Genomic DNA, 23,192 nt, shown 5'->3' on the forward strand with positions numbered 1-23,192 from the left:
AAAAGGCTTCCCAGGTGTGTGCTGACACAGGCGAATGCAGCTGGGCACACAGTGGTTTTCAGATGGCGGTGGATGTGGACACACGTGGATGGTAGGAACAGGCACTGCGGGGCAAGTGGTCCATGAAGCCACATGCACTGGGAAGCCCTCTGACCCTTCTTGGGCCAAAGTATTATCTTTGTCCAAGAATTACTGGAAGAAAAACAAAACCAAAAGAACAACCCCACACACCATAATTTATAAAGATGTAAACATGTCAGCCCTAAAATGATCACGGAGAAATGAACTTCAGTGAATGAATGGCTGTAGTGATTAAGGAGAAGCGAGCTGAAATATGTTTTGCGCTGCACGGCTGGCTTCTTTTTACCTAGACGTCTCTTTGCTACTACCCGTAATGGGGCCTTTAAAAAGGGCAGACTGAACAAGGCCAGTTAGACTGGCAATCTGCTTTTCCATGGCTTGCATCCTCTCTCTGCAAAACAAGAGAATTGTCTGTTAAAACTGTTGAGTTTCAGATGGGTTCTGCTAGGTGAAAGATCCACCTGCGGGCTATAAAAGGTACCAGCCAAGAGGCTGCCAAAGTCTACCCAAACCTGGAGCACTGAAGATTCTTGACTGAGGCCAAGATTTATTGATAAGAATGAAGTGAGGAGACTGTGATCTCACAAAAAAGACAATGCCCAGGCCAGCAGAGGCCTCCCAGAAAATAGCATCTCCCTCGGGTGCTCACACAGTATGTATTTTTACACCTTCTTGCCCTGTGAGAGGAGACCTCGGTGGGACTGGCTCTCCGCAGGGCCAGGCCCTGCATTCATACATGCCTCCAGGCTGCTCTTCCCATCTGGGATGCTGCAGGCTGGTTTCAGTGTGAACGATGAGGGTGTTTGTTGCATGTGTAGTTATACTTGTTTCATAGCCCAAGGGCAGACAAACAAGCGCCTCTTGTCAACACCATGGAGAATACAGTTGAAATCAATATGAGGTTGAGAGTAGATGATGCTCAGTTTGATGGTGTAGAGGACTTAGCCTGGAGGATTTTGAAGGATCAAGGAGGACAAATGCACTCAACAACTCAATCATGAACATACTAATCCCCCCACCTCAGTTACTGCTTATGGACAGGTGCTGTATCTTTCTCTTCAGGGCTCTGTGGTGCTCCAACCAGGTATCTGAAACAGGCTCACCTGTCTACATCGTAGACAATGGATGTAAAACAGGACCACGTGTATAATAGAATTCCTAGTCTACAAACAGCACACTCATACACACGCTGTGGCTCTTCAGTTCAAGCCAACTTCCCTATCTGATACTCCATGGAGACAGAGTAGCCGGGTAGCAATCTATCCTTTCATTACAGAAACACAACCGGTGAGGCTGGGCCCACGGACAGACAGGGCCTGAACTTTGCGGCAGTCAAGAGCATCCTTAACCTTTGAGGCTTTGAGTCTTGCCTTTGGACTAAAATCTTGAATGCCTTATCAATTACTAAGTGTAACTTTGCAGTTACCAGTTTCTGGTTTGATGATTCCACATGCTTTCTTCAGTTTAAAAGGACAGGGCAGTTATGACACGAGGTTTCTTGCACGTATGTCATGTGGGGTGGTTAGCTAATGGCTGCAAAAGACAAGCAGCCCCAGCGAGTGATGTATGTCTGAACGGTATGATCTTTGTTCTACTAGAGACAATCACAAATGCCAAGGGTGGACGCACATCTGCACAGACTGACTGTTGATATACCCGGGCACAGCAGAGCATGTCAGTCTCTGAACTGAGGCGTTTGCAGGCACCCCTATGTACGTGGCCTCCTCTTCCCATAAAAGGATCAATGGGTCAAGGAAAAAAGTTAGTAAAAAAAAATTCTAATAAGAAAATCAGGTTAGCAAAAACTTTCCAGAAAGCCCATGTTTATCAGTAAGTCACAGTAGTACGTCAGAAGGGATGGGGATAGTGATCAGCCACAGTGTCCGCCACAGAGGAGACACAAACGGACACGAACACTGGGAAACTACTTATTTGAGAGAAAGTGCCAGTGCAGAGTGGAAGGTATTCATCCCTATCATTCTCTGCGCAGAAGATGGAGAGAAATGCAATGTATGGACAGGTGCACATCTACAAGGAATAACCAAGACTCTGCTGAGAGGAAAGAGCAAGAAGAAATCTTGGCACCATAAAACTGGCTATGGCGGCAGTGCAGATTCACTGGCTCTGTAGCACTCACTATGGAGGCAGAGCAGATCCACCTGCTCTGTAGCACTGGATATGGAGGCAGTGCAGATCCACTGGGTCTGTAGCACTGGATATGGAGACAGAGCAGATCCACTGGCTCTGTAGCACTGGATATGGAGACAGAGCAGATCCACTGGCTCTGTAGCACTGGATATGGAGGCAGAGCAGAGGGGCCACAGGGTTCCCTACCATTTTTTTTACTCTCAGGGGAGATTGACTTCTCCACTAAGCTTCCCCTCCATAGTTAGTGGTTTGGGGATGCAGAGAGAGAACAATAATTCCTCACTTGTACCTCACTGCCTGATTCTTCAGGGCTTACACCAACACAAGTGTAGAATAACTTTAGATGGCAATTTAGATGCTTGCAGCAAAAGGCCTGAGTGTGATCCAGGTATCTACATGCTTGGTTCTGTACTCAGTAACCATGAGTTAGGGCATGAATACTCCCTGGGTGGCCTCTTCCAGGCTATGGCATCAACAGGGCCACCAAGGAGGAGACACCAAGTTAGATGCTCTTTGATATCCTCCCTGTGGTGTATAGACATTTGAACCAACTGTAGAGGGGCCACAGTTCTCTTCCACTCCCATGTGGGGTCAGTGCAGTGGAGGCAGTGATGGGACAACACACTGACCCCAAATGTGTGTGCCAATGTCTCAGCCAAAACCACTTCATGAAAATACAACTCTTCTGACACACGGTAATGAGAAAACTTTCCTTCATATTCAATCATCTAAGTGTTTCTGGTTTCAGGATTCATTTGAGGGAGATTATCTGATTTATAAATTCATAAATAAGATTGTCTTTCCATTTCATGGTTGGTAATCTGGAAACAATTTTATGGTTTAACTAAATTACAGCAAGTGGAATGTATGCAGCCTTCTCCCGTGATGAAATGTTATGAAGAATGTTTAATATGAAAAGGGGAAAAATAGAAATGCAGCGGAAGAAGAGAAACTAGGCACGACCCTGCCGTTTACTGCAGCGGCCATTCTGTGTGATAACCGTCGGAATATTAAGGACACTTAGACTAATTCTTACCAATTTCACTTGGTTTAAGGTATTATGGGCTGGTATAATTACTGTAGAAAAGACGGCTCAAAAGTGATTTTATAAACCATTTTATATCATTCCATAAACCGTATTTATACGATTAGTAGGGGAGGGTTAATTAGTCATTTAGCGCTGCAAGTCAGCTGCTTGGCTGCACAAACCTTTTTTGAGGCCCAAACAACATGAATAAAAAATACAAGGCAAACTCAGGGAAGGTGCTATTCCCAGCATCAATCGGCCCCTGATTTTGTTTGCATTCCTCCCTGCCCTGGGTCTGTGTGTGCAGATGAAGGGGCGCCCACATGGCTCAAGGGCCGCCCTTGCTGCCTTCTGAGCAGAGGGAAGAAAACGTTCTGTGCTCGAGGAAGTATTTTTAGCCAGTGGGTTTATTCACGTGACTTTTGATTCAAGTTTCACCTTTAATCACTTTTGATTATGGACATGTCTGTGCTCTGAAGGAGGCCTCCTTGAGCCTGGATTAGTTTCTTATCTTTGTCTTGTTAAGAAAATTAATACCAATTAGGAATCAAGCTGACACCATACTAAGCGAAGAACAGAAATTCTTAACGATGAATTCCAAAGGATGCGTGCAAGCCTGCATGAGCGTGTGCATGAAAACATGTGCGTGCATGTATGTAGAAGCAGACAATGATGCTGAGTGTCTTCTGGGGTCACTCCCCACCCTATATTTTGAGTCTCTCAATGACGTAGGAGCTTAGTCAGGCTGGTGGTTGATGAGCTTCAAGCACCCACCTGTCTCCATGTGCTGGGGATCTGAACTCAGGCCTGCATGTCTGTGTGGCAAGTGGACTATCTCCCCAGCCCCCAAAGAATATGTTTCCAAAGATACAGAGCAGCTGGCTGAAACCAGTCAGGCACACTAATGTGCATTAGAAATTCAGCCCTCCTTAGTCAGTTCCCCCATCACTAAAATTAGCTGTGTAAAGCAGTAAGTCACAACTACCGGAGGTGAGACGGCTGTTCAAAGAGGTACTAAGTGGTCCCTAAATTCACTTCTGATCAGAATCTTTTATGACTTCTTGCTACCATTGTGGAACTAATCATTTAACGTCCCATTTCTGGACTATGTTATCCTATTGGGGGCTAAATAACCAAGAGACCACTCCCGACTCTCCGAACAATCTTAACTTCTCATTGAGGCATCTGGACTTGTTGAGGGAATATGGATGGAGTTAGCAGCTGGAGTCTATTACCCATCTGCCCTCTGCTCCTGGAGTGAGCACGAAGATCAGGCATGCTTTGTCCCCCTACTGTGGCTTCAGTCATTGAACGTGCCCTCTGCACGTTTAGAATTATTTGGGAGGATCTGGAAGGCATTGGGAGAGGGGCAACCATAATTGGAATATTGTTTATGAGAAAACCATTTCAATTAAAAAGTAATAAAAAGAAAAAAAAAGCAAAACAAAAAGAATGACTTGTCTAAATTGTCTTCCAAAGTCAGGAGCCCCTGCTATTTGCAGGTATTTGAGCACAGCAAGTTGCCTTTCCGTCACAGACTCATGTTAGTTTTCACACTTCTGTCACCTGACAAGCAGCAGTTTAAAAGAGAGATGATTTGTTGTGTCTCATGACTCGAGAAAAACCTACAGAGCTCATGGTGGCAGGAGCACATCTCTGGGACGCCACACCTCTTGATAGACAGAGCGGGACAGACAGGTGGCCAACAAGCCAGGTTGGGTGGGATACAAGTCTTCATCCTTGGCCATCTGTTTCCTCCAGCCTGGTCTGGATGTTCAAACAGATGAACATATCCCTATTCCAATCTGCCATCTTTTGAAGCTCTAAGATCCATACAAACAACCCCTGTAGAAGCCTGACATTACAGATTCTTAAACACGTTTGCTGTTATTTTCTGGCTTCAGGTTCCAACCTAGAACGTTTTTACTGTCTAGACCTGAACTCCAAACTCCTCTTGAAGTCACTCACTCTCTCATTGTCTTCAGTTCCCTTGTTCATAGACTAGCCCCTTCTCTGTATCCTGGCCTTGCCTTCTTTCCGCCAGCCATCAGTAATGTCTAGACAGCCCCTGGGGGTTTTCTTGTTCCTTATGTTTTCTGAAGTTCAGCCTGAAGACACTGGCCCTGTTGCTCTGGCCTGCAGTGGGACAACATACCATAGTGGGACATGTGTGCTGGAGGAACTCTCTTCAGTGGCGTGATGGCCAGGAAGATGGGGTCAGGGAGAGGTGGAGAGGAAGAGGAGGGGCAAGGATCCTGATATTCCCTTCAAGGGTGTGCCAGGCCCTAAACAAGCTAACTTCTTTCCCTAGGCCCCAACTCCTTAACATTCCATCACATACAACAACAGTATAAAACTAAATCTTCAACAATTGTCTTTAGGGAACTGTTTAGATCCAAACTATAACAGTGCCTGGAATAAGTACTACAACACTCCCCTCCCCACATCCTGTCAAGACCCGCTTGCTTCTAGGCTCTTTTCCAGCCTTCCAGATTCCATGTTAGCCTGGCTTTGCTTCCTGACTGTCCGAGGAGGCGACAAATGAGAAGAATTGGCCCCTGTGACACTTAATCTTACAATGACATCTTAGATCTTACAATGACATTTTCTGTTGGTTTCAAGGAGACTGGGTAAGGTATCATTTCACTAGGCAGCCATGTTTTCCTAGGCCAGATAAAACACAGCGGCCAAGCCAAAGGCGCTTACCTAAGACGCACTGCAGTTGGCATTATTACTAGTGCTGCTGTCTCTGTGCTCAGGATTGAACCCAGGGTCTGCATGCTGACCCCAGGTGCTCTACCACCAAGCTGCACCCGAACCCTGCACTTATACTGGGATACACAAAATACAAACATATGTCTGGCTTGATAGCAAGCCTGGAGCCCACTCATGGAAGAGGGTAAAAGGCTGTGTGTACCTGCTCTGAGGCCTCGAGGGAACAAAACTCTGCAGTGGGACATGAGGAGGAAATGCCACACTGGGCCGTCCCCTCTAGCTCTCAGCTCTTCAGACTAGAAACCAAGGCTGCTTGTTTTCCTCAGCATCATGGAAGAGGGTGGATTATCAACTTCAAGTTCACCTTGGCCATGACTTTGGGTGTAGGTAGGCACCATGACAGGAAATGGGGAATCATGGCACATGAACGTTCTTCCTTGTCTCAGGCTTAAGAAGCCCTGAAGGTGACATGGGGTAGTTCCACCCAAGCTAGGATTCTGGGGGCTGCTTATGTCCTTGGCACCGTCCACAGAAAGCTCCCGGGTAATCAGCCAGAAACGCAACCCTTCCTGAGAACTGGCACACGAAGCAAAGGCGGAAACTGGAAGGAATGGGCGGGGCCCATAGACTAACAGTACTGATGTGGGCGCCACAGCAAGTGCAGCAGTAGGGAGTCAACTAAAACAGTCCCAGCGAAAGCACGGGCCGGGAACTGATCGTGACTTGTGCTCTGACTTACAGAGGTGACCCCTCTACACAGTCAGCCAGCACTTACTGTGCTAGGCAGTGTTCGAGGGACCGAAGACACGGAAGTAAGGCTTTACACACACACACACACACACACACACACACACACAGAGAGAGAGAGAGAGAGAGAGAGAGAGAGAGAGAGAGAGAGAGAGAGAGAAAGAGAGAGAGAGAATGCCTGGCAGGGCAGAGAGGTCAAAGAGCTACTGTGCCTACAGTAGTGAAGGAGGGAAGGGCAATAGGAACCAATGCAGGGTCCCACCGGGAATGCAAACCCCATAATTTATTTGCAAACCAGTAACCTTTTCAGAATGAAAGGGAGTCACTGGTTACTACGGAAGGCCAGAGGTAAATCTGACTGGCCCCAGACTAGCTGCAAAGTGTGTCCTTCCAGATGTGGATAATTTTTATGGCCTTTGGTCTGACTATGAATGTGATGGTAGCTGATGTGAGGACATTTGAGGACTCAAATTTTAACTGGATCCTAAGACTTCTCTGCTGAGAACATCCCGGAGTAGATAGACTCGGAGTGGGGAGCCAGTTAGAAAACCACATGGTAGTCAAGAACAGCCTCTCTTAGCTGATGGCATTTGGGTGAAGCCCTGAGGTTGGAGAGGAGCCAGTCCGGCGGCTGTTCAGTGGCAGTAAGCACCAGGCAGGCACAACCACAAATGCACAGTCTTCAAAGCAGGCAAGTCCCTGCCAAATTTAGACCCAGGGGCCAGCACACATGCAGTGGTGTCCATGGCAGGGAATGCTGAAGGTCTACAGGAGTTTGGATCTTCAAGGTCTTCCAAAGACTGTAGTGTTAAAGGATTCGTCCCTAGCCTGTGGTACGACAGGGCAGTGGAAATTTTGAAAAGTGGTTTCAATGAAAGGAGGCCAGGCCATAGCGGGTATGCATGCCTATAATGGGGATGTATGACCTTGGTCCCTCTTGCTTCCTGGCTACCATGAAATGCAGAGGGCTCTTCTGCCACACACTCCCACCTTGATAAAAGTGCAACCACTGGCTCAAGGTGAGAGGCCCAAGTAAATGTGGACTGAAATCTCTGGACCATGATCCATGAGCCCTTCCCCTTAGTAAGCTACATGTCTTGAGTGTTTTGTTACATTGATGGCAAGGGCACACAAAGCAGCGGTCATGGGGCCAAAAGGCTCTGGCATTGTTAAGAGAGTTGCCCTTGGTCTCATCCACTACCTGCAAAGATCATATCTGAAATATAGCTGAAGTCAGGATCCTAGAATTGAATGGTTTCTCAGGAGGAACTTATTCAGCCCTCATAATTCTCTCCATTCTGGTTCAGTGATCCTGACGTTAGGAGAGAGAGAAAAAAAAAAGAAGGGTGTGTCAAATCAGACAAGTGGGTCAAAGCTCAGACACACCCAGGACAGGGCTCCCAAGGTACACCGCTTCTGAAGCCCGATGGGTCCTTCCCAGAACAGTAAATGCAGACTGGAAGCACTCCCAGAAGTTAATCTATTTCACAGTTTACTCTCTGTGCAGGCTGTATTAGTTGGGACCTGAAAATAGCCCCAGGTCAGTGACAAGACACATTTGTCTCTTGGATCTGGATGGCTGCATAACTAGATAGCTTCATGTTTTTATGCTCATAAGACTCTTTATTGATCAGACAACTTTCTGGATCACCAAGTGGTTTTTGCACCTCTTTTCATCAGAACTGCACAGCACCCATGAGGGATGTGACCTTTCTAAATTACAGAAGGCACTGAGTTTCAGCAAGGGAGGCTTTATCGTCCCTCAGGGAACATGGCTAACTGCCCCGCAGAGTGCAGTAGCCACTCTGTAATGTCACCACTGTGATGGCGACGCACAGCCTGGGGTCAAGTGTTTCATTTCCTGTTGGCTCTGTCAGTGACTCTAGCTACCACACCCCAGAGCAAGCCAACATGAAATCATCAATTTTGGATTTTCTTTCTCTTCCCTGAGGGTGCTCTTCAATATTCATGTTCTGGAGTGGCGTCCCATTTTTTTTTTTTTTTAAATCCAGGTACAAACTGGTAGGAAGAGCTATTCATTTCTGGTACAGAATGTAACTTATTTCCAACTGACAGTGTTGGAAGCTAGGGAGAGCTGGTTCTGGAGTGGTGTGAACATAAGACCCACTGTTTCTGTAACAGAATCTTATGACATTGTCTACAAGGATCTCAACTCCTGAACTCCCTACCCCAGCCTCCTGAGCTGCTGGCATTGCAGGAGTGGCTCCCGTGCCTGCTTCCTACCTATGTTAGCTGTAAAACCCTGGTGTGGATTCTGAAGAACAATGACTCAGGGGCTGGGTAGTGGTGTCGCCCATCTTTTATCCTAGCGCTTGGGGGTGGATCTCTGAGATTGAGGCTAGCCTGATCTACAGAGTAAGTACCAAAAGAGCCAGGATTTTACACAGACACTCTAAACTGTGTCTCCTTATATCTTTTCTAAAGTCAGGCTACAGGACAGAGGTCTCCAAATTCCGTTTAGCTCCAAGGCTGGTCAAGGAGGACATGATTTGACTCACAGCAATACAGTGGAAAATATGGATTTTTAAAAAAGACCTACCATTTTTGGAACTTTGGAATTAATAATTAGATTAAACTGCAGTTTTGAATAACATCATTCGTGAAAAAATAAAGCCTAGAGTTCCAGTAAGCATGAATGGCATCTACTTGGCCATCAGTTGGAGAGCCAATGAGTCACAGCGGAAGCCGAGATGCGGTGTGAGCGTCACGAGAGCCTCAGCTCTTTAAATGAGCCTTGTTTCCAGGATGGGGCGGTCATGCTCATTTCTACACTTCAAGGAGGCTGGGTCTGCCCCTAAGCCTTGACTCTGGGAAGGTTCTGGCTCACAAGGAAAAGAAACTATCTGACTGCTGAATTGTTTAGGCAACTCTGATTTTCTTCCATGTGTCAGAATCAAGACTTCTGATTGACAGCACCTCTTGAATATTCAAAAGAAATGCAGTCATGTTTTAATTGGATCTAATTAGTGACAGGTGATGGCTTTTCCTTTGGAGAAGATGGTTTGTTTAAAGTATCTCAGACTTCATAACAGTCATTTTGTACAGAGTATCTCTGATGTAAATATGGGGAGGGCTATCTTCATAAATCAGTTAGATGGTCAAATGTGTTTGTTAGGTATCTGATGCCTGAGTTCAGCCTTCTGCATGGCTACCACATATTCCTTATCCATTAGGTTACATCCCTGGGGATGTAGTAGCAATTCAACATATCGGCTCTTACTCGAGTTCTTAGACTGGCAAAACATCCTATCATGATGTCATTATAGGTACTGTAATGGCAGAAACATAGCCAGTTTTGGATAAAGACCAGTTGGCCTTCTTTTTATTTCATTATATGCAGGCCATAAATTCCAGACCATCTGAGGATTATCACGGAGCTCCCAGATGGGCCTGACTTAGGAAAGTGCTCCCGTTTCTGAATTCTTCGCAATTACAGCCTGTATCACTGCTTTGGAATTAATTATGTACAACCATTCCCCCCAATTATGGTAGGGTTGTAATTGAAAAGTTTACTTGTACTTTCATTGTTTAGGACTTGGAATAAGTGGCAGTTGGATTTCCAGCTGGCCCCCAGAAGCTTCTTTATCCTGAAGCATGTTATTAGTCCCATTGCTCCACATTGTTTTCAAGGAAAAACGTGTCCTAACTTCCCAGCTGGACTCTGCAGTACTGGAAAGAGACCTCCCCTATGGAGCTCAGGACTCAGCGAGGCGCTGGGCTTGCTGTGTCTTCCCGCTCCCTACTTTGCTAGGAGACTCTGTCACTCTCAGGAAGACAGGAAAACATCTCCCAAGCATCCCCAAAGATAAAATGAACCCCAAATCCCATGGCAGGTGTTCTTCCCAGATGGGTAGTGAGTTGTTTTCGGAGTCAGAGGGCTGCTGCCCTACCACAGCATAGCTTAGATGTGTACATTAAGCTCTGAGCATTTTATGATTGTCTTCAAAGTTTATGGCCCTTGTGTGTGAGAACCACATCCAAGCTCCTCTCTGTGTCCAACAAAGCGTCAGTTCGCAGCCAAATACATAGAGGACCTCAATAAACACTTATTGATCCACAGTTTGAGCCCTGTGGGAAAGCAGATCAGACAAGTGCCCAGTTTGTCTGGCACCAGCAAGCGTCCCGCAGGTGGCAACACAGCCACATCTGTGGAGGGAGGGACCTCTGCCATCAAGCAGACTGCTCAGGTTCAGGGGATTCCTCAAAGGATGCCCTCAGCCTGTCTTGTCTTTCGTCCCCAGACTTGACGACTCCTGAAACAGACTTGCTAGTGGCTCTGCACCTCTGTACACTCTGAGTCAATTCCATTTAGGGCTCACAATTGGTTTTATTGTCTCACCTCCCCCCTCCCATTCTCCCTCATGATGTTTTGTGCTATTATATTAAAAAATATGTCTGCCTGCCCCTTCAAGCAGCAGCTCCTCTCTCCCCTTCTTTATACCCCTCCCCACACTCTGTCCCGGGGCAGAGTGGTTTGCTCAAAGTAGGAACTCTTAGAAACCTGTATGGAGTTATTTTCTCCATTTTATAAATGAGCAAATGAGGCAGAGTAAGATTCCACGATGTCATATCAGTGTACCAACTGATGATAAGTGTGGGAATTAATCTGAACCTAGGCAGACTTTAAAGTATAGACTTTAATGCCTCACCATAAGCAGTTGGTGGGCAAAAACTGAAACCAAACAAAAAGAACTTGAACTAATGGGAGTGCCAGCGAGTTCTATCATAACGCACATTAGCCATGGCAGCACAAGTTTATAAAGTTGGTATCTGGAAGCCTGCGGTAAGGTGGTCTGGAGTTCAAGGCCAGTCTGGGTAGAAAGAGAGATCCTGTTTTAGAAATGTATATCCCAAAGCAAAGCAACCAAATAAACTACAGTATTGCTTTACTCCTCTTAGTAAAGGTGAGGTAGAGACCTGGTCAGTCGTCCTCATCAACGTAGACCGTGAAACCCAATATGGACAAGTTCAGCAGAACTGCCATATGTGGGCTGCCCATGTATGCTTCAGCATGGTCAGGGCAGAAATTTGAAAAATTTTCAATTTCAAGAGGTAAAGTGCAGAACTGAAGTGATAATGGTTATAATCTGTAATTTATGTCTGTCACCCAGCTGTTGTCAGCTCCAGTAGGTTTCAGAAAAAGACTATACTTTCCTGAGAGCAGAGGTCCTGATGGGGGTGGCTATCTTGGAGGTGGGTGGCCACTCAAGTGTTTCGAGACAGCTCTATTAGGGTATAGAGCTTCTGAGGTGGCTCACCTTGAATACCCCAGGGAGAAGGAAAGGAATAATCCTACTTAAAAAAAAAATCACAGTTCACTGTGCTCTGTCAGGAGATAGCATTATTTAGAGGCTCTTCCAAAGCCTGTCAGCCAAATGGATACTTTGAAATGCCACCAATCTAGATTTAAACTTTCATCCTATCAGCTCCCAGGGCAACAAGCCATGCTGTCCCTTAGAGCTAACAACAGACCAACATTTAGTCCTCGTAGATTGAGAAAGTAATGAGAAGTCATTAGAAACAGACCCAGGTGATCGGCGAGCATGCAGGCTTCCTCTGGCTTTTGTTCTTCAAGCTTACAGTGCCTAAAAAGTCCTAACCAGGAGCCATGTGGCTTCTCTTTCTTTAGACTCGGGCTACAGTCAGGGCTAGACTTGTTCCTCAGTGCGACTCTTCCCTACTCTGAGGAACTTACCGGCTCTGACTGAAAAACTATGCTAATATGGAATCTCAGCCCCAGGTCCCTGAGCATGAAGAATCAGGTTCCATTTGAAGGATTCTGTTAGGCATTTTGGGGGACGGCCATTAGTGGCTCTGCAATGAGCACCTTTGGATTTTGAGTGATATTTCAAGAAAGATACTTTCGATTATCTGACCCAAGCTACAGATAGAAAATGGTAAAAACATACACGCCCTCAAGCTTTACAATTCTTCCGGTCAGGGGTCAGGATGCTGTTCCATGGAGTGATTTCCTAACCAAGGGCAGGCAGAGCCCCTCACTCTAACTGGCTGTCCCACAGAATCTCCTCACAAGTCTCTTACAGCTGCTCGAACCCATTTTTCCTTGTTGGAATCCCAGCAGAAGGGGTTGTCTGGGTACAACCATCAAAATATGCAAGGTGATCCTCCTCCTTGAAGTTCAGACACAGGAAGGGTGTTAGGAGAAAACTCATCACCCATGGGATCCATGGAAGGAGAGCACCACCATGAGATACATTACACCGTTTATGCTGACCTTTCACAGATATTCACCGAAGTGTCTTCAGAAAGCAAAGAGAAGCTGCCTCCCAGAGAACGAGGCACATGAGTGTAAGCCTAAGGCTAAAGGACTCAGTGTTGGGCGCTTCATTTCCTTGTCAACAGAGCTGTATACGATCATGTTCCTTCAAACAAGCTGCCAAGGGACCTCTCCACCAGACATGTGAGAGAAAGGATTCTTCTCTCTGATTTTCAGTGTACTGCAGCTATTTGGGCTATTACACTGAAGTGCTCTTCGGAACCACACTGGAGTCCTGCAGCGCTCAGGAGAAAGCGCAGCTCCCCACAGCTCTGGCCCCTAGGTTTTGTCAGCTCACTTAGATGTAAAAAAATCTCACTTGGAGATTCTCAAAGAAAAAGCACTCTCATTTATATACCCTTAATATTATGAAATGGCAACAGAAATTGGCTGGGCATTTTATACCCCATGCTCATGAAGTCAGACTTCAAGGGAGCTGCACATGCTTTAAAAATACTATCCAGATCAAATATTTCTAAAATAACGTCATGAGCTCAGTGAGCTGATAGCATGTAATTTCGTGCTTTGGTAATTATTCCTGGTGTTTGTCTTTGGCATTTTTTCCCCTTTGACATAGTACTCAGATGCACGTTTTTTCTTTTTTTTTTTTAAATAAATTCTACCAAGAATGTTCTCTGCCTTTCCCATTTCTATGTAATTGAGCTAATATACCAGCTAGGGCAGTTATACTTTAAATGGCATGCATATATTTAGCAGAATAATTATGCAAATTCTGCCATGTTTATGATTGTGAATGTCCTTTGGGAGCAGTTACTTAGCATCCAGTCCTAAAATGATTTTTGAAGGATTCTGGTTGCAATATTCAGAACTCACTTCTGTCTACTTCTCGGCTGTGGGAAGGTGGGTACATTGATAGGTGGGTCCCATGGCTGCTGGAGTAGACTGTGCACTCCATGAATACAGGATTTCTTCCTTCATCTGTCTTCCTCTTAAGATGGGGATGGAACCTAGAGCCTTGCACACACTAAGCAAGGGCTCTACTACTGAGCTGTAGCCTCATTATTTAAGATAGGTTCTCACTATGTAGCTGGGGCTAGTCTTGATCTCGAATCCTCCTGTCTGACTCTCAGGTATTGGGGTTACAGATGTTTGTCGACATGCCTGATAAGAAGCACAGCCCGTTTACTAGATGGAGCCATTGCATAACACTGGTGATTTTACAGAACCAACTTAGCACCCTGTCCTCAGTTTCTGTATCTGTGAAATGGGTTGGAGCAAGTACGCATCTGAGCAGTTGTTCTGACAGTTCTACCCTGTGCTATCCGGAGGACTCTTATTTCAGTGCTCATTTACAAAGGCCCTGGACAAGACAGATGTGGACAGGCTGCTGCATTTCAGCGGAGTCATCACTATCCATGGATGTATTGTGTCCAGACTGAATCAGCGAGGACTGCAAAGCTGCCTTTCATTAGCGGAGGCTCCAAACATAGATGGAGCCTGTGCCTGTGGTCTGTGGTGTGTGTGTGTGTGTGTGTGTGTGTGTGTGTACACGCACCTGTGTGGTGTTTGTATAGTGTGGATGTACATGCCTGCACACTACCTGTGTGTGTGCTGATCAGTTCTGGGCTTATCACTGTTATTTTTCAACTTGACCTGAGCCAGCCAGGGTCATCTGGATAGAGAGGACTTCGATTGAGAAAATGTCTCCAGGGCTGGAGAGATAGTTCAGCCCTTAAAGGCTAGGCTCACAACCAAAAATGTAAGGGAAAATGTCTCCATTATAGTGACCTGTAGGCAAGCTTGTGGGACATTTTCTTGATTAGTGGCTGATGTGGGAAGGCTCAGCCCACTGGGGTCAGTAAGGCCCCTGGACAGTTAGCCGTCTGAGTGGCAGAGTAAAGCGCAGCGAGCATGCTGGGAAGCAGCATCCTCCACGGCCTCTGCTGCAGTTTTCCCCTCTTGAGTTTCTGCTCTGACTTCCCTCAGTGACGGACTGTGACCTGGGCGTGTGAGATGACAGAACCCTTCCTCCCCAAGCTGCTTTTGGTCGTGGTGTTTGTCACAGAAATAGAAAGCTAATTAGGACAGGTATGAATGTAGGTGTTCAGAGCATGTATGTCTGTGGTGTTTTCTGTGTGTCTGTGTCTGTATATGTCTATGCAGTACATGTGAACAGGTACCCCTGTGGATTTCCTGTGTTTGTATCTATCTCTGTTATATATGTATATATGTCTGTAGTGTGCATAAGAGTGCATGTATGTATTTACAAATCTGACAGGTGTTATGTATGTATGTGCATAATGTAAGATCTGTGGAAAAATGTGTGTGTGTGTAGTACTAACCCGTCCACAAACACATAAACACCCCAGCATAATTATCTGTGGAGACAAGTTACTTAACCAATCAGGATTCACATAGGCAGGATATGCGAAGTAAAATTTTTCCTTTGTTATTTCACGTCTGGCGAAGGTAGGGACGTGAAAACGTAAAATTACAGCATCACAGTCTTCTGTGAGAACACAGCGGTGATGATGACACTATGTTCTAGGTGAGCACTTTGTCTGACTAGCTTTTCTAATACTTTCTATTCTAGATATAACATAACTTAATTTTATAAAAATGGTTTATAACATGTAAAGATGAAATCTATAGACTTTTTCTTGAAATTTGAAGAAATGAAGTCAGTGAGGCTGGCAAATCCGTCTACTCAAGGGAGTGAAAATCCAACAGGGACACTGGAGAGTGAATCTCCTTTAAGACGTTGGTCAGGAACTCACACATGGAACATTCTGCACATCTTCAAAGGCTGTGCTTTTTTCTGTTGTTTGCTTGGTTGGATTTTTACTACAAGGTTTCATAGGCTGACTCTGACACTATAGCAATGTTTTCCTCATTGTCATGCCTCAGTGTCTTGAGCCCCAACATACCCATTACCGAATCTCTTGACAAATGGGACTAAGTGGCTCTGTGGGCTGGGTACCTGTGGCATCTGCACCAATGATAGCATACTAGGCGTTGGGAATGGGGATGTGGGGGTTTGAATGAGAAATGCCCCTATGTTTTTGAACATTTGGTCTCCAGCTGGCAGCACTGTTTAAGGGTGTTAGGGATCCTGTAGGACGTGGACGGGGCATGGGGGGGCAGTGGAGGGATGAAATTTGAGAGTTTATAGACTTACCCCCCCTTCTGGTTCTCACACTGCTTCCTGTGTGGGGTTAAGATGTGATCTCTCAGTCTCCCACTAAAGCCTCCTGCTACCACATTTCCCCAGCATTAGGGACACCTAGCGCTCTGCAGCCATGAGCTAAAACAAGCTCTTTCTTTCACAAGTTGCTTTGCTTTCCGTCATGGTATTTTATCACAGCAACAGAAAACTAACTAATACAGAGAATGGTGCCTCTGTTGGTCAAGTGTCCCCAGAACCTAACATGGGAACAATGGCATGTGATGCTGGTCCTCTGCTCCCCTCAAGGCACCCATGGAGCAGGCAGCACGGCGGAAAGGAAAAGGTGAGAGAGGGTGGATTCTGGTTCTCAGTCTTACACCCTGGAAGTTATATATAAAAGATCCACTTCACTGAATCCATGTGCTTCTAATTCTCATCCTCCCCATGACCCACCATTTCCCAGCTGCACCTCACAGAGCATTTCAGGGACGCATCTGTCACCGTACCTGTGGAGTGCTCAGCACTCGCTCCAAGCTCTGCCTCTTTTCTTAGCTCGACATTCTCAAGCCAGTTAGCTAGCTGCTACTTTACCAATGGTGAGGGTTGGACTTTGTTCTTGCGGTAATGATCCCAAAATGTTCATGCTCATTCCTGTTCCACTCTCCTGAAATTTTTGTGTCGTGAGCCTCCTTATGCCCGAACAAATAGGGGCAGCCTCACATGGTAAAATTTTGCTAGAGGCGGCAGGGCTTAGGACTGATTTGAGTGTGAAAACAGTAAGTTAGGAAGACAGTTCACATTCCATTCACAAGCCTGGACTTCTTATAAGGTTATATAACAGTGTGTAATGGAACCATTTCTAGTCAGAAGCAGTAGTTCTAAGTAGGTCCTGAGCAACTAAGTATCTGATTCTTGTATTTTATCCTTTCAGAACCTACATGAAACAGGTAAGTTGCCTATTTTACTTCAATTTATCTGCCAAAATTTATGATTATAATTATTTCATTGAGTTCAATTAATTCATGCTAGGGAACTTTCTTCTATAAAATTTTGTTTTCAGTTATTACTTTGCAGATTTTGGAGGATTTTCAAGATACATTCAAGATATAAATATGCATATGTGTATATATGTAAAACTTGAGCACTCAGAGTGTTTAATTCACTAGAAAACTACCCATTCCAGCTCCACTCCCAGATGAGTTTTAAATCCAAACATTCCATGTTCATGCAGACTTGTTCTTTCCAGTTTCCAAAACAAGATGAGAAAATGACATTGCACCCTACATGTGTAACACAAATGTCTGTGATCAACAGTTAAGCTACTATTCATTTTCTATGACAGACAATTGCTATGATCCCTCCATCTGTCACCTGCATGGTTTCTGTTAATCACCATTTTCCTCCCAGTTGTTCCAAATTACCTTAATGGCAATGCTGTGAGGACCACAGTCGAGGGACAAGAAGCCTAGTGGTGACTGTGGTACCTCTGTCTACTTTCTCTTGGTCACGGATGGACCTCATTGACCTGACCCCACTCATTTGGAAATCCTACAGAGAAGGGTCACCTCCTTTGATGCTCAGCAACACACAGGCACTGACCTCCCTTGGCCACCCTGGTTCCTTATGCCTTACCTGGTTTCTCTGTCTTTGGGGATCGTAGCAGTGCTATAAGCAAAAACTTGCTTCTCAACTAGAGGAGGTCCCAGGTCTACAAGGCTGGATAATCCTGGAGTGTTCCGTGGCTTTTCGATATACACCAGGGTGCCGGGCTCCTTTTTGAAGGACTGACGGCTGGGTGAGGCCCGGTCGGGCTGCAGAGTGTGAGGGGGCCCGTGTGCGTTAAGATGCGGGTGCATGTCTATCATTCTCAGGTCACCCACCCGGTGCGGAGATGCTGGGGGCGTTTTGGAGCCCAAGGTAGGCAAATGGCTGTCGGGGTATTTCCTTGACTTCTGTCTGTATAATGACTGCTCCATATGCATTTCTGCTTGCAAGGAAGGGTTACAGTAAGCACTTGCTGACCGGATCGCAGTGCGGTGGTATGCGATGACATGATCCGGGACATCCAATGGGTGGCCTCCGTGAGACGAGGCTATGCTCATGCGTCCCTCGTGGTAGACGTAAGGGTCGGCATAGAAACCCTCGTTTCTGAACATAACCAGGTTTTTGTTGCTCATATCCTCGTCGGGCTTCACATCTCTTCTTTCCAAAATGGCGCTGGGACTTGGGGAGATGGATCTAGAGACCGGCAGGCTGGAGAGTCTGTCCCTGGGGATGGTGGCGTTGCCAGGAATAGCCATGGGACGGCTGCCCCCGTAAGGAATTCTGGATGGTGAGGGAGGCAAAGAATGGGGCACTGGAGTGGATGGTGGGGAGTTTGGAATTGCATGGGGTGGGTGAGCTGTGGATCCTGGTCTGGGGGCTACAAGGCCATCTCCTCTTGCATAAACAATTTCTCTCTGCATCTGGAAATAAAGCAAGGAATCAGAAAACATACGTAGATAACCAAGGTTTGGGAGGAGTCCCAATGTGATAAGGTGAATTCCTTAATAGGGAAAACCTGGCCATGTTTCTTTCCTTCTTATCAAACACTCACACAGATGGATGGACCGGGAGCAATTGTCTCCTTACAGGCAACAAAGTCACAGATCCTGAGGTGACAGACACCCCAGGTAGGTTCAATGCAATCATAAAGATTATATATATGGAAACAAGGAAGTCGGGCATGGGGGTAGGGAGCTGCGATGATAGCAGCAGTCAAGGCCAGAAAGGCCAGAAGGTGCTAAGCTGTCTGCTTTGGAGGTGAGAGGAAGCCAGGAGCCAAGGACTGCAATGGCACAAGATAAGGAAATGGATTCTCCCTCAGCCTGCCAACCAGTCTGGTCCTGCTTACAGGATGATAAACGCCCATGAAACTTATCTTAGAGATCCAACCCAACCTCTATACAAGAATGAATTCAACTCATTTAGAGCCTAAAATATTTTATTTGTTTGTTTTGTAATGTTGGAGTTCAAACCCAAAGCCTCATAGCTTAGGCAAAGGCGCCCCACCCCACAACTCCAAGTCTCTAGTAATTTGTTGTAGCGACCTCAAAAAACATCTACCAGTGACAACACAGTGCCATGGTCTGAATGTTGAGGCCATAGCTTCTTACAGCCACGTAATAAATGTAAAGCTAATGTATACATAGGTCTAAAATTAGGTTTTCCAAGACCTGTGTTGGGCACCTTTCCCTACAATTAGCCCTGGAAAATAACTAATAAGTATTTCTCGAGGCTAATGTTAGGTAGGGCCATGGCTACAAAGACAAAACGCATCCCTGGGAGAAGTGTGGAATGAGGTTGAAGTGACTCATCAGCTCTTGACTTGAGGCCTATGTGAAGACAGCACAACAGGCTAGGGGAAGTAAGGAGGTAACAGTGAGGTGATAGAAGAGAAAGAACCTGAAGCGTGGTGGAGGCACCGTGGAAAGTCTTAATGGCACAGCCTGTGGGGCCACAAGGTGGTGGTGGGTGATGTCACATCACTTAATTGGCAATGGGACTGGGATAACAGGCCACTATGAGCTGCAGTTTAGGGCCAGGTAGCTTAGGTATCCAGGCTGTGGCATATCTTGGTCCAGGAGAGGTAAGGATGCCTTTAGCTCTTTGACAAATGCATCTTCAAAGAGAAGCAGTGACAGGAGAATAAAGCTAATGACAAAATGGGGGGGGGGACGACTAAATTTGTGCTTTGCAACCACGTTATTGTGTTATCAAGGACAGAATCAAAACAACAACTAAATCCAGGATATGATTATTTGATGCACTGGTGCTTTGGTCAAGGCCCAAGAGGAAAATACACATTGAGATTTTCCATCGTCCCGTGAGGGAGAGAAAACGGAAACCATAGTCCCTTATCCTTACTTCTGAGAGACGACAGAAGGGTGTCGATGGTTGGAGGGTAGCTGTGATAGCGTCATGGAAAAGGGGAGGTGGCTCAAACAGAGAAGAACCAGAATATGAAGGACTCACGGTGGGGGAGACTAGTTTGAATAGGAAGCAGAGTCCATGCCTTGTATAAAAGAAACTGATGCATTACCACATAAATTTGTCTACTGAACAACTTTTACCAAGACACTCCTAAGAGTCAGGCATTGGGGTATAGCTCCAAACACTTTCTAATTCCCACCACTGAGAAGGAACCAGCTTTTCTTCCGTGGGAATCCAGAGCAAGAGCCAATCAGTCTTCCATAGCTTCTTATCCTGTGCCTGGCACCCAATGATGCAGAATTCTTAATAGGATCAGGGACTTTTAGGTATTATAATGGATTTTACATAAAATGTGAACAATTAAAACTAAACTGAAACATAGTTACAAAGAGTCAACAACCAAATAGAACCCTTGGAGGGTGTTTCTTGAATTGGCCTCTTGATTCTCCATGGACCTGAGTGATGCTGTGGACCCCAGAGGGAGCAGGCTCCTGACTTACAATCATCGTTTATCTCACTACCCTCTTTCCTCTCTAACACACACATGGAGTTCATGCCCCCCCCCAGGGTGGTCGCTACCCCCTTCTCCATAGCTGACTGTGCTATCCTGAAATTCCCTTTTGTGTCCTTACTTTTATGTTCCATACTTAGTCCTGGATTCCAGGTATCTTAGTGTTCCTGTGCATATGACCATTCTCTACTCACCTAGCACATGTATGATTCAGGTGTGCAATTCAGTAGACCAGAAGGGACCCACCCAAAGTTATGGTGGGGTAGTATACCTGAGTAGTTCTCCAGAATGGTTGGAACAACCATGGAATGGAAGGTTTGAAAAACCATCACAAATCCTTACAAATTCCTTTCCCACTATCTTGTACAGTTCAGGTATGCTCAGTGCATGGCTTTATAAATCGTAAAACCTGAGAGGGTCTGGTTCAGCTGGCAGTGAGTATCGGACGAAATGCCCCAAACAATCATGGCACACAATACAATGACCACTCGCCCCCCAAAAAAGCTTAAGATAAACTCATCACATCGCATTGATTCAAGCAGGTCATTGTGTGAAGAGCATCACACATTGCCCGAGACAAATTAACACATAGACAGTTTTGTTGCCATTATTGTTGAGAATTACAAAGGTAAACAAGATGAAAAATGTCTCGAAGCCACTTGGGATCAGCAACTGCTTTAACCACCTCTGCTTTCCTTTCTTTCTTATCTCTAGATAGCATTTAGTCTTTGGGGATTCCAGCCCAGCTGGGCACAGTAGAAATATCTGTCTTCCTGTTTAGAGAGTAAAAAGAGAGAACAAGATTCTAAACAGTAGAGAACTACTAAGATAAATAAGTAATATTAATGAAAGGAAAATGTAAAATTAACTTTAATTAATAAAAATATAGACATGTATCTTTTAAAACAGCAGAGGTGTTTGAATAGGAATTTTAAAATGTTTCGTGATATGAAAAGACATAGTCAAGAGTTATGAGTATCTTTTAAAATGAAATACCAAAAGATTCATTAGAAAAAATTCCTTAGTTTCAAGTGACACAAATAGATATATCCTGAAAAAAATAAATCAATTAAGAATAATTCTGACACACTGTATTGGGCATTTATGTGAGGAATGTGGGTGTCAGTTAAAAATACCGAACAGTCTACCTCTGTCTTGGTCCAGGGACCAATCAGTCCAGAACCTCCATGAGTGAGGATGGATCCTAGTTATAGCCATGAGCATCTTATTCTCGCCAACCATGTAGGTATCATCCCTGACCTTCCCATTTCGAAATAATCTTGCCATGGTCCAATGGGGTCACTGAGTGAACCACTGAGTTAGCCACTGGACAGTCAATGTTAACAGAACAGTTAATCTGGGGTGAATGTCTCCATCAATATTAGTGGCATAGCCGAAGCCTCTGGAAATGTTCATGTCGCTTTGCCAGGTTGTGTCTGCTTTTCCAAGACTGAACTTTAAAAAGCACCCTGATCAGTTCAACCCCTGCTCTAAATAGAGCCCCAGAAGAGGATGGCGTGATAATCCCATTAAACTGTGGGAAAACATGGCTTTCGGGTCCAAGAGAAGAAACTCTTAACATGAGATAACTCCAGTCCATACAGTCAACGCCTGAGTCCAGCTGATGGCACCTCACCCAGGACCTGGTAGAAGGATGGGGAGATGAGGAAGGAACTTCCTGCTCATTTTTAAAACCTAGACTTTACTGACTTCACAAGCTATGTATCTGACTGGTTGTGGGGCAGGTAAGGTTTATAGTTTGTCATTTACAACAACCTTTGGTGTTCAAGCTAGTGTCCTGCTTGTGACTGTAATGGCCTTGTTTCAGGTGTCTACCCCTTTACTTTGCTGTGGTTTTTAAAGTGTCCTGCTGACAAAAACCTGACATTAGCTATGAATGAGCTTTTCTTATACTAATACCCACGGTCGGGTCTAGGAGAAGATTAGCTGACTTGGCCCGGTGAGATAAGCAAGGCGCATGTGTACACAGGATTGCAGCTGTCTCCCACCCATCTCTGCCTCTGCTGCATCTCACTCCTCTTGGCAAGTTTAAGAGTAGCTGTGCCAATCACTGACGCTTTCTCTACAGGGAATTTAACGCTGAAATCTGTATATAAACTGCAGAGTTTCCTTTTCCAGAAATGAAAAGAGGGCCTACTTAGGTCTTCCTACTCCCTTCTCAGAATTCAAGTCAAGTATTTGGCTGCACAGGCTCCAGCAGAGAAGTGTTCAACCATTCAGCAATATAGGAACCAAGCTATTCTTTCTCCCTCCTTTGCTCGGTATGGTATTGCCTTTTCCTCTCCTCACTGCTACCCAAATCCCTCCCGTGTGGTTATTGGAGTCCTTCCGGCACGGGTAAACAAGGAGATGTTTTACACGGTCTCATCACCAAGTAGCATGCTGCTATTTCCACTCACAACACCCAGTTCAATAGCCCACCCATTCTTCCATCAATGAGGAAACACTAAGGGCCAGTTCAAATTATGTTTGAGTTAGGCAGCTCTACATATGGCTGTATTTCATTTCCCCCCAGCATTCTAAGCAAGGCAAGAATCACTCAGTT

The 23,192-nt window shown here is 45.5% G+C and overlaps 1 protein-coding gene across 20 annotated transcripts in view; it reads right to left on the bottom strand.

Annotated features, from left to right (window-relative positions):
• The window catches only part of Kiaa1217 (KIAA1217 ortholog), a 789,856-nt gene that overhangs the window by 41,357 nt on the left and 725,307 nt on the right, over nt 1-23,192 (bottom strand). For 15 of the 20 annotated variants that reach the window (XM_085699015.2, XM_085699014.2, XM_087896327.1 and 12 more), the window contains 2 exons: nt 17,776-18,608; nt 368-472 (listed from right to left, as the gene is read on the bottom strand). In XM_085699015.2, coding sequence (XP_085555141.2) covers nt 368-472; nt 17,776-18,608 — 938 coding nt within the window. The remainder of the gene's footprint in view (nt 1-367; nt 473-17,775; nt 18,609-23,192) is intronic. The other 5 variants (XM_048460717.3, XM_048460707.3, XM_085699013.2 and 2 more) reach the window with 1 other exon arrangement.

The sequence above is a fragment of the Myodes glareolus genome, chromosome 14 (genome assembly GCF_982192425.1).
Source record: "Myodes glareolus chromosome 14, mMyoGla1.1, whole genome shotgun sequence".
Lineage (NCBI taxonomy): Eukaryota > Metazoa > Chordata > Mammalia > Rodentia > Cricetidae > Myodes > Myodes glareolus.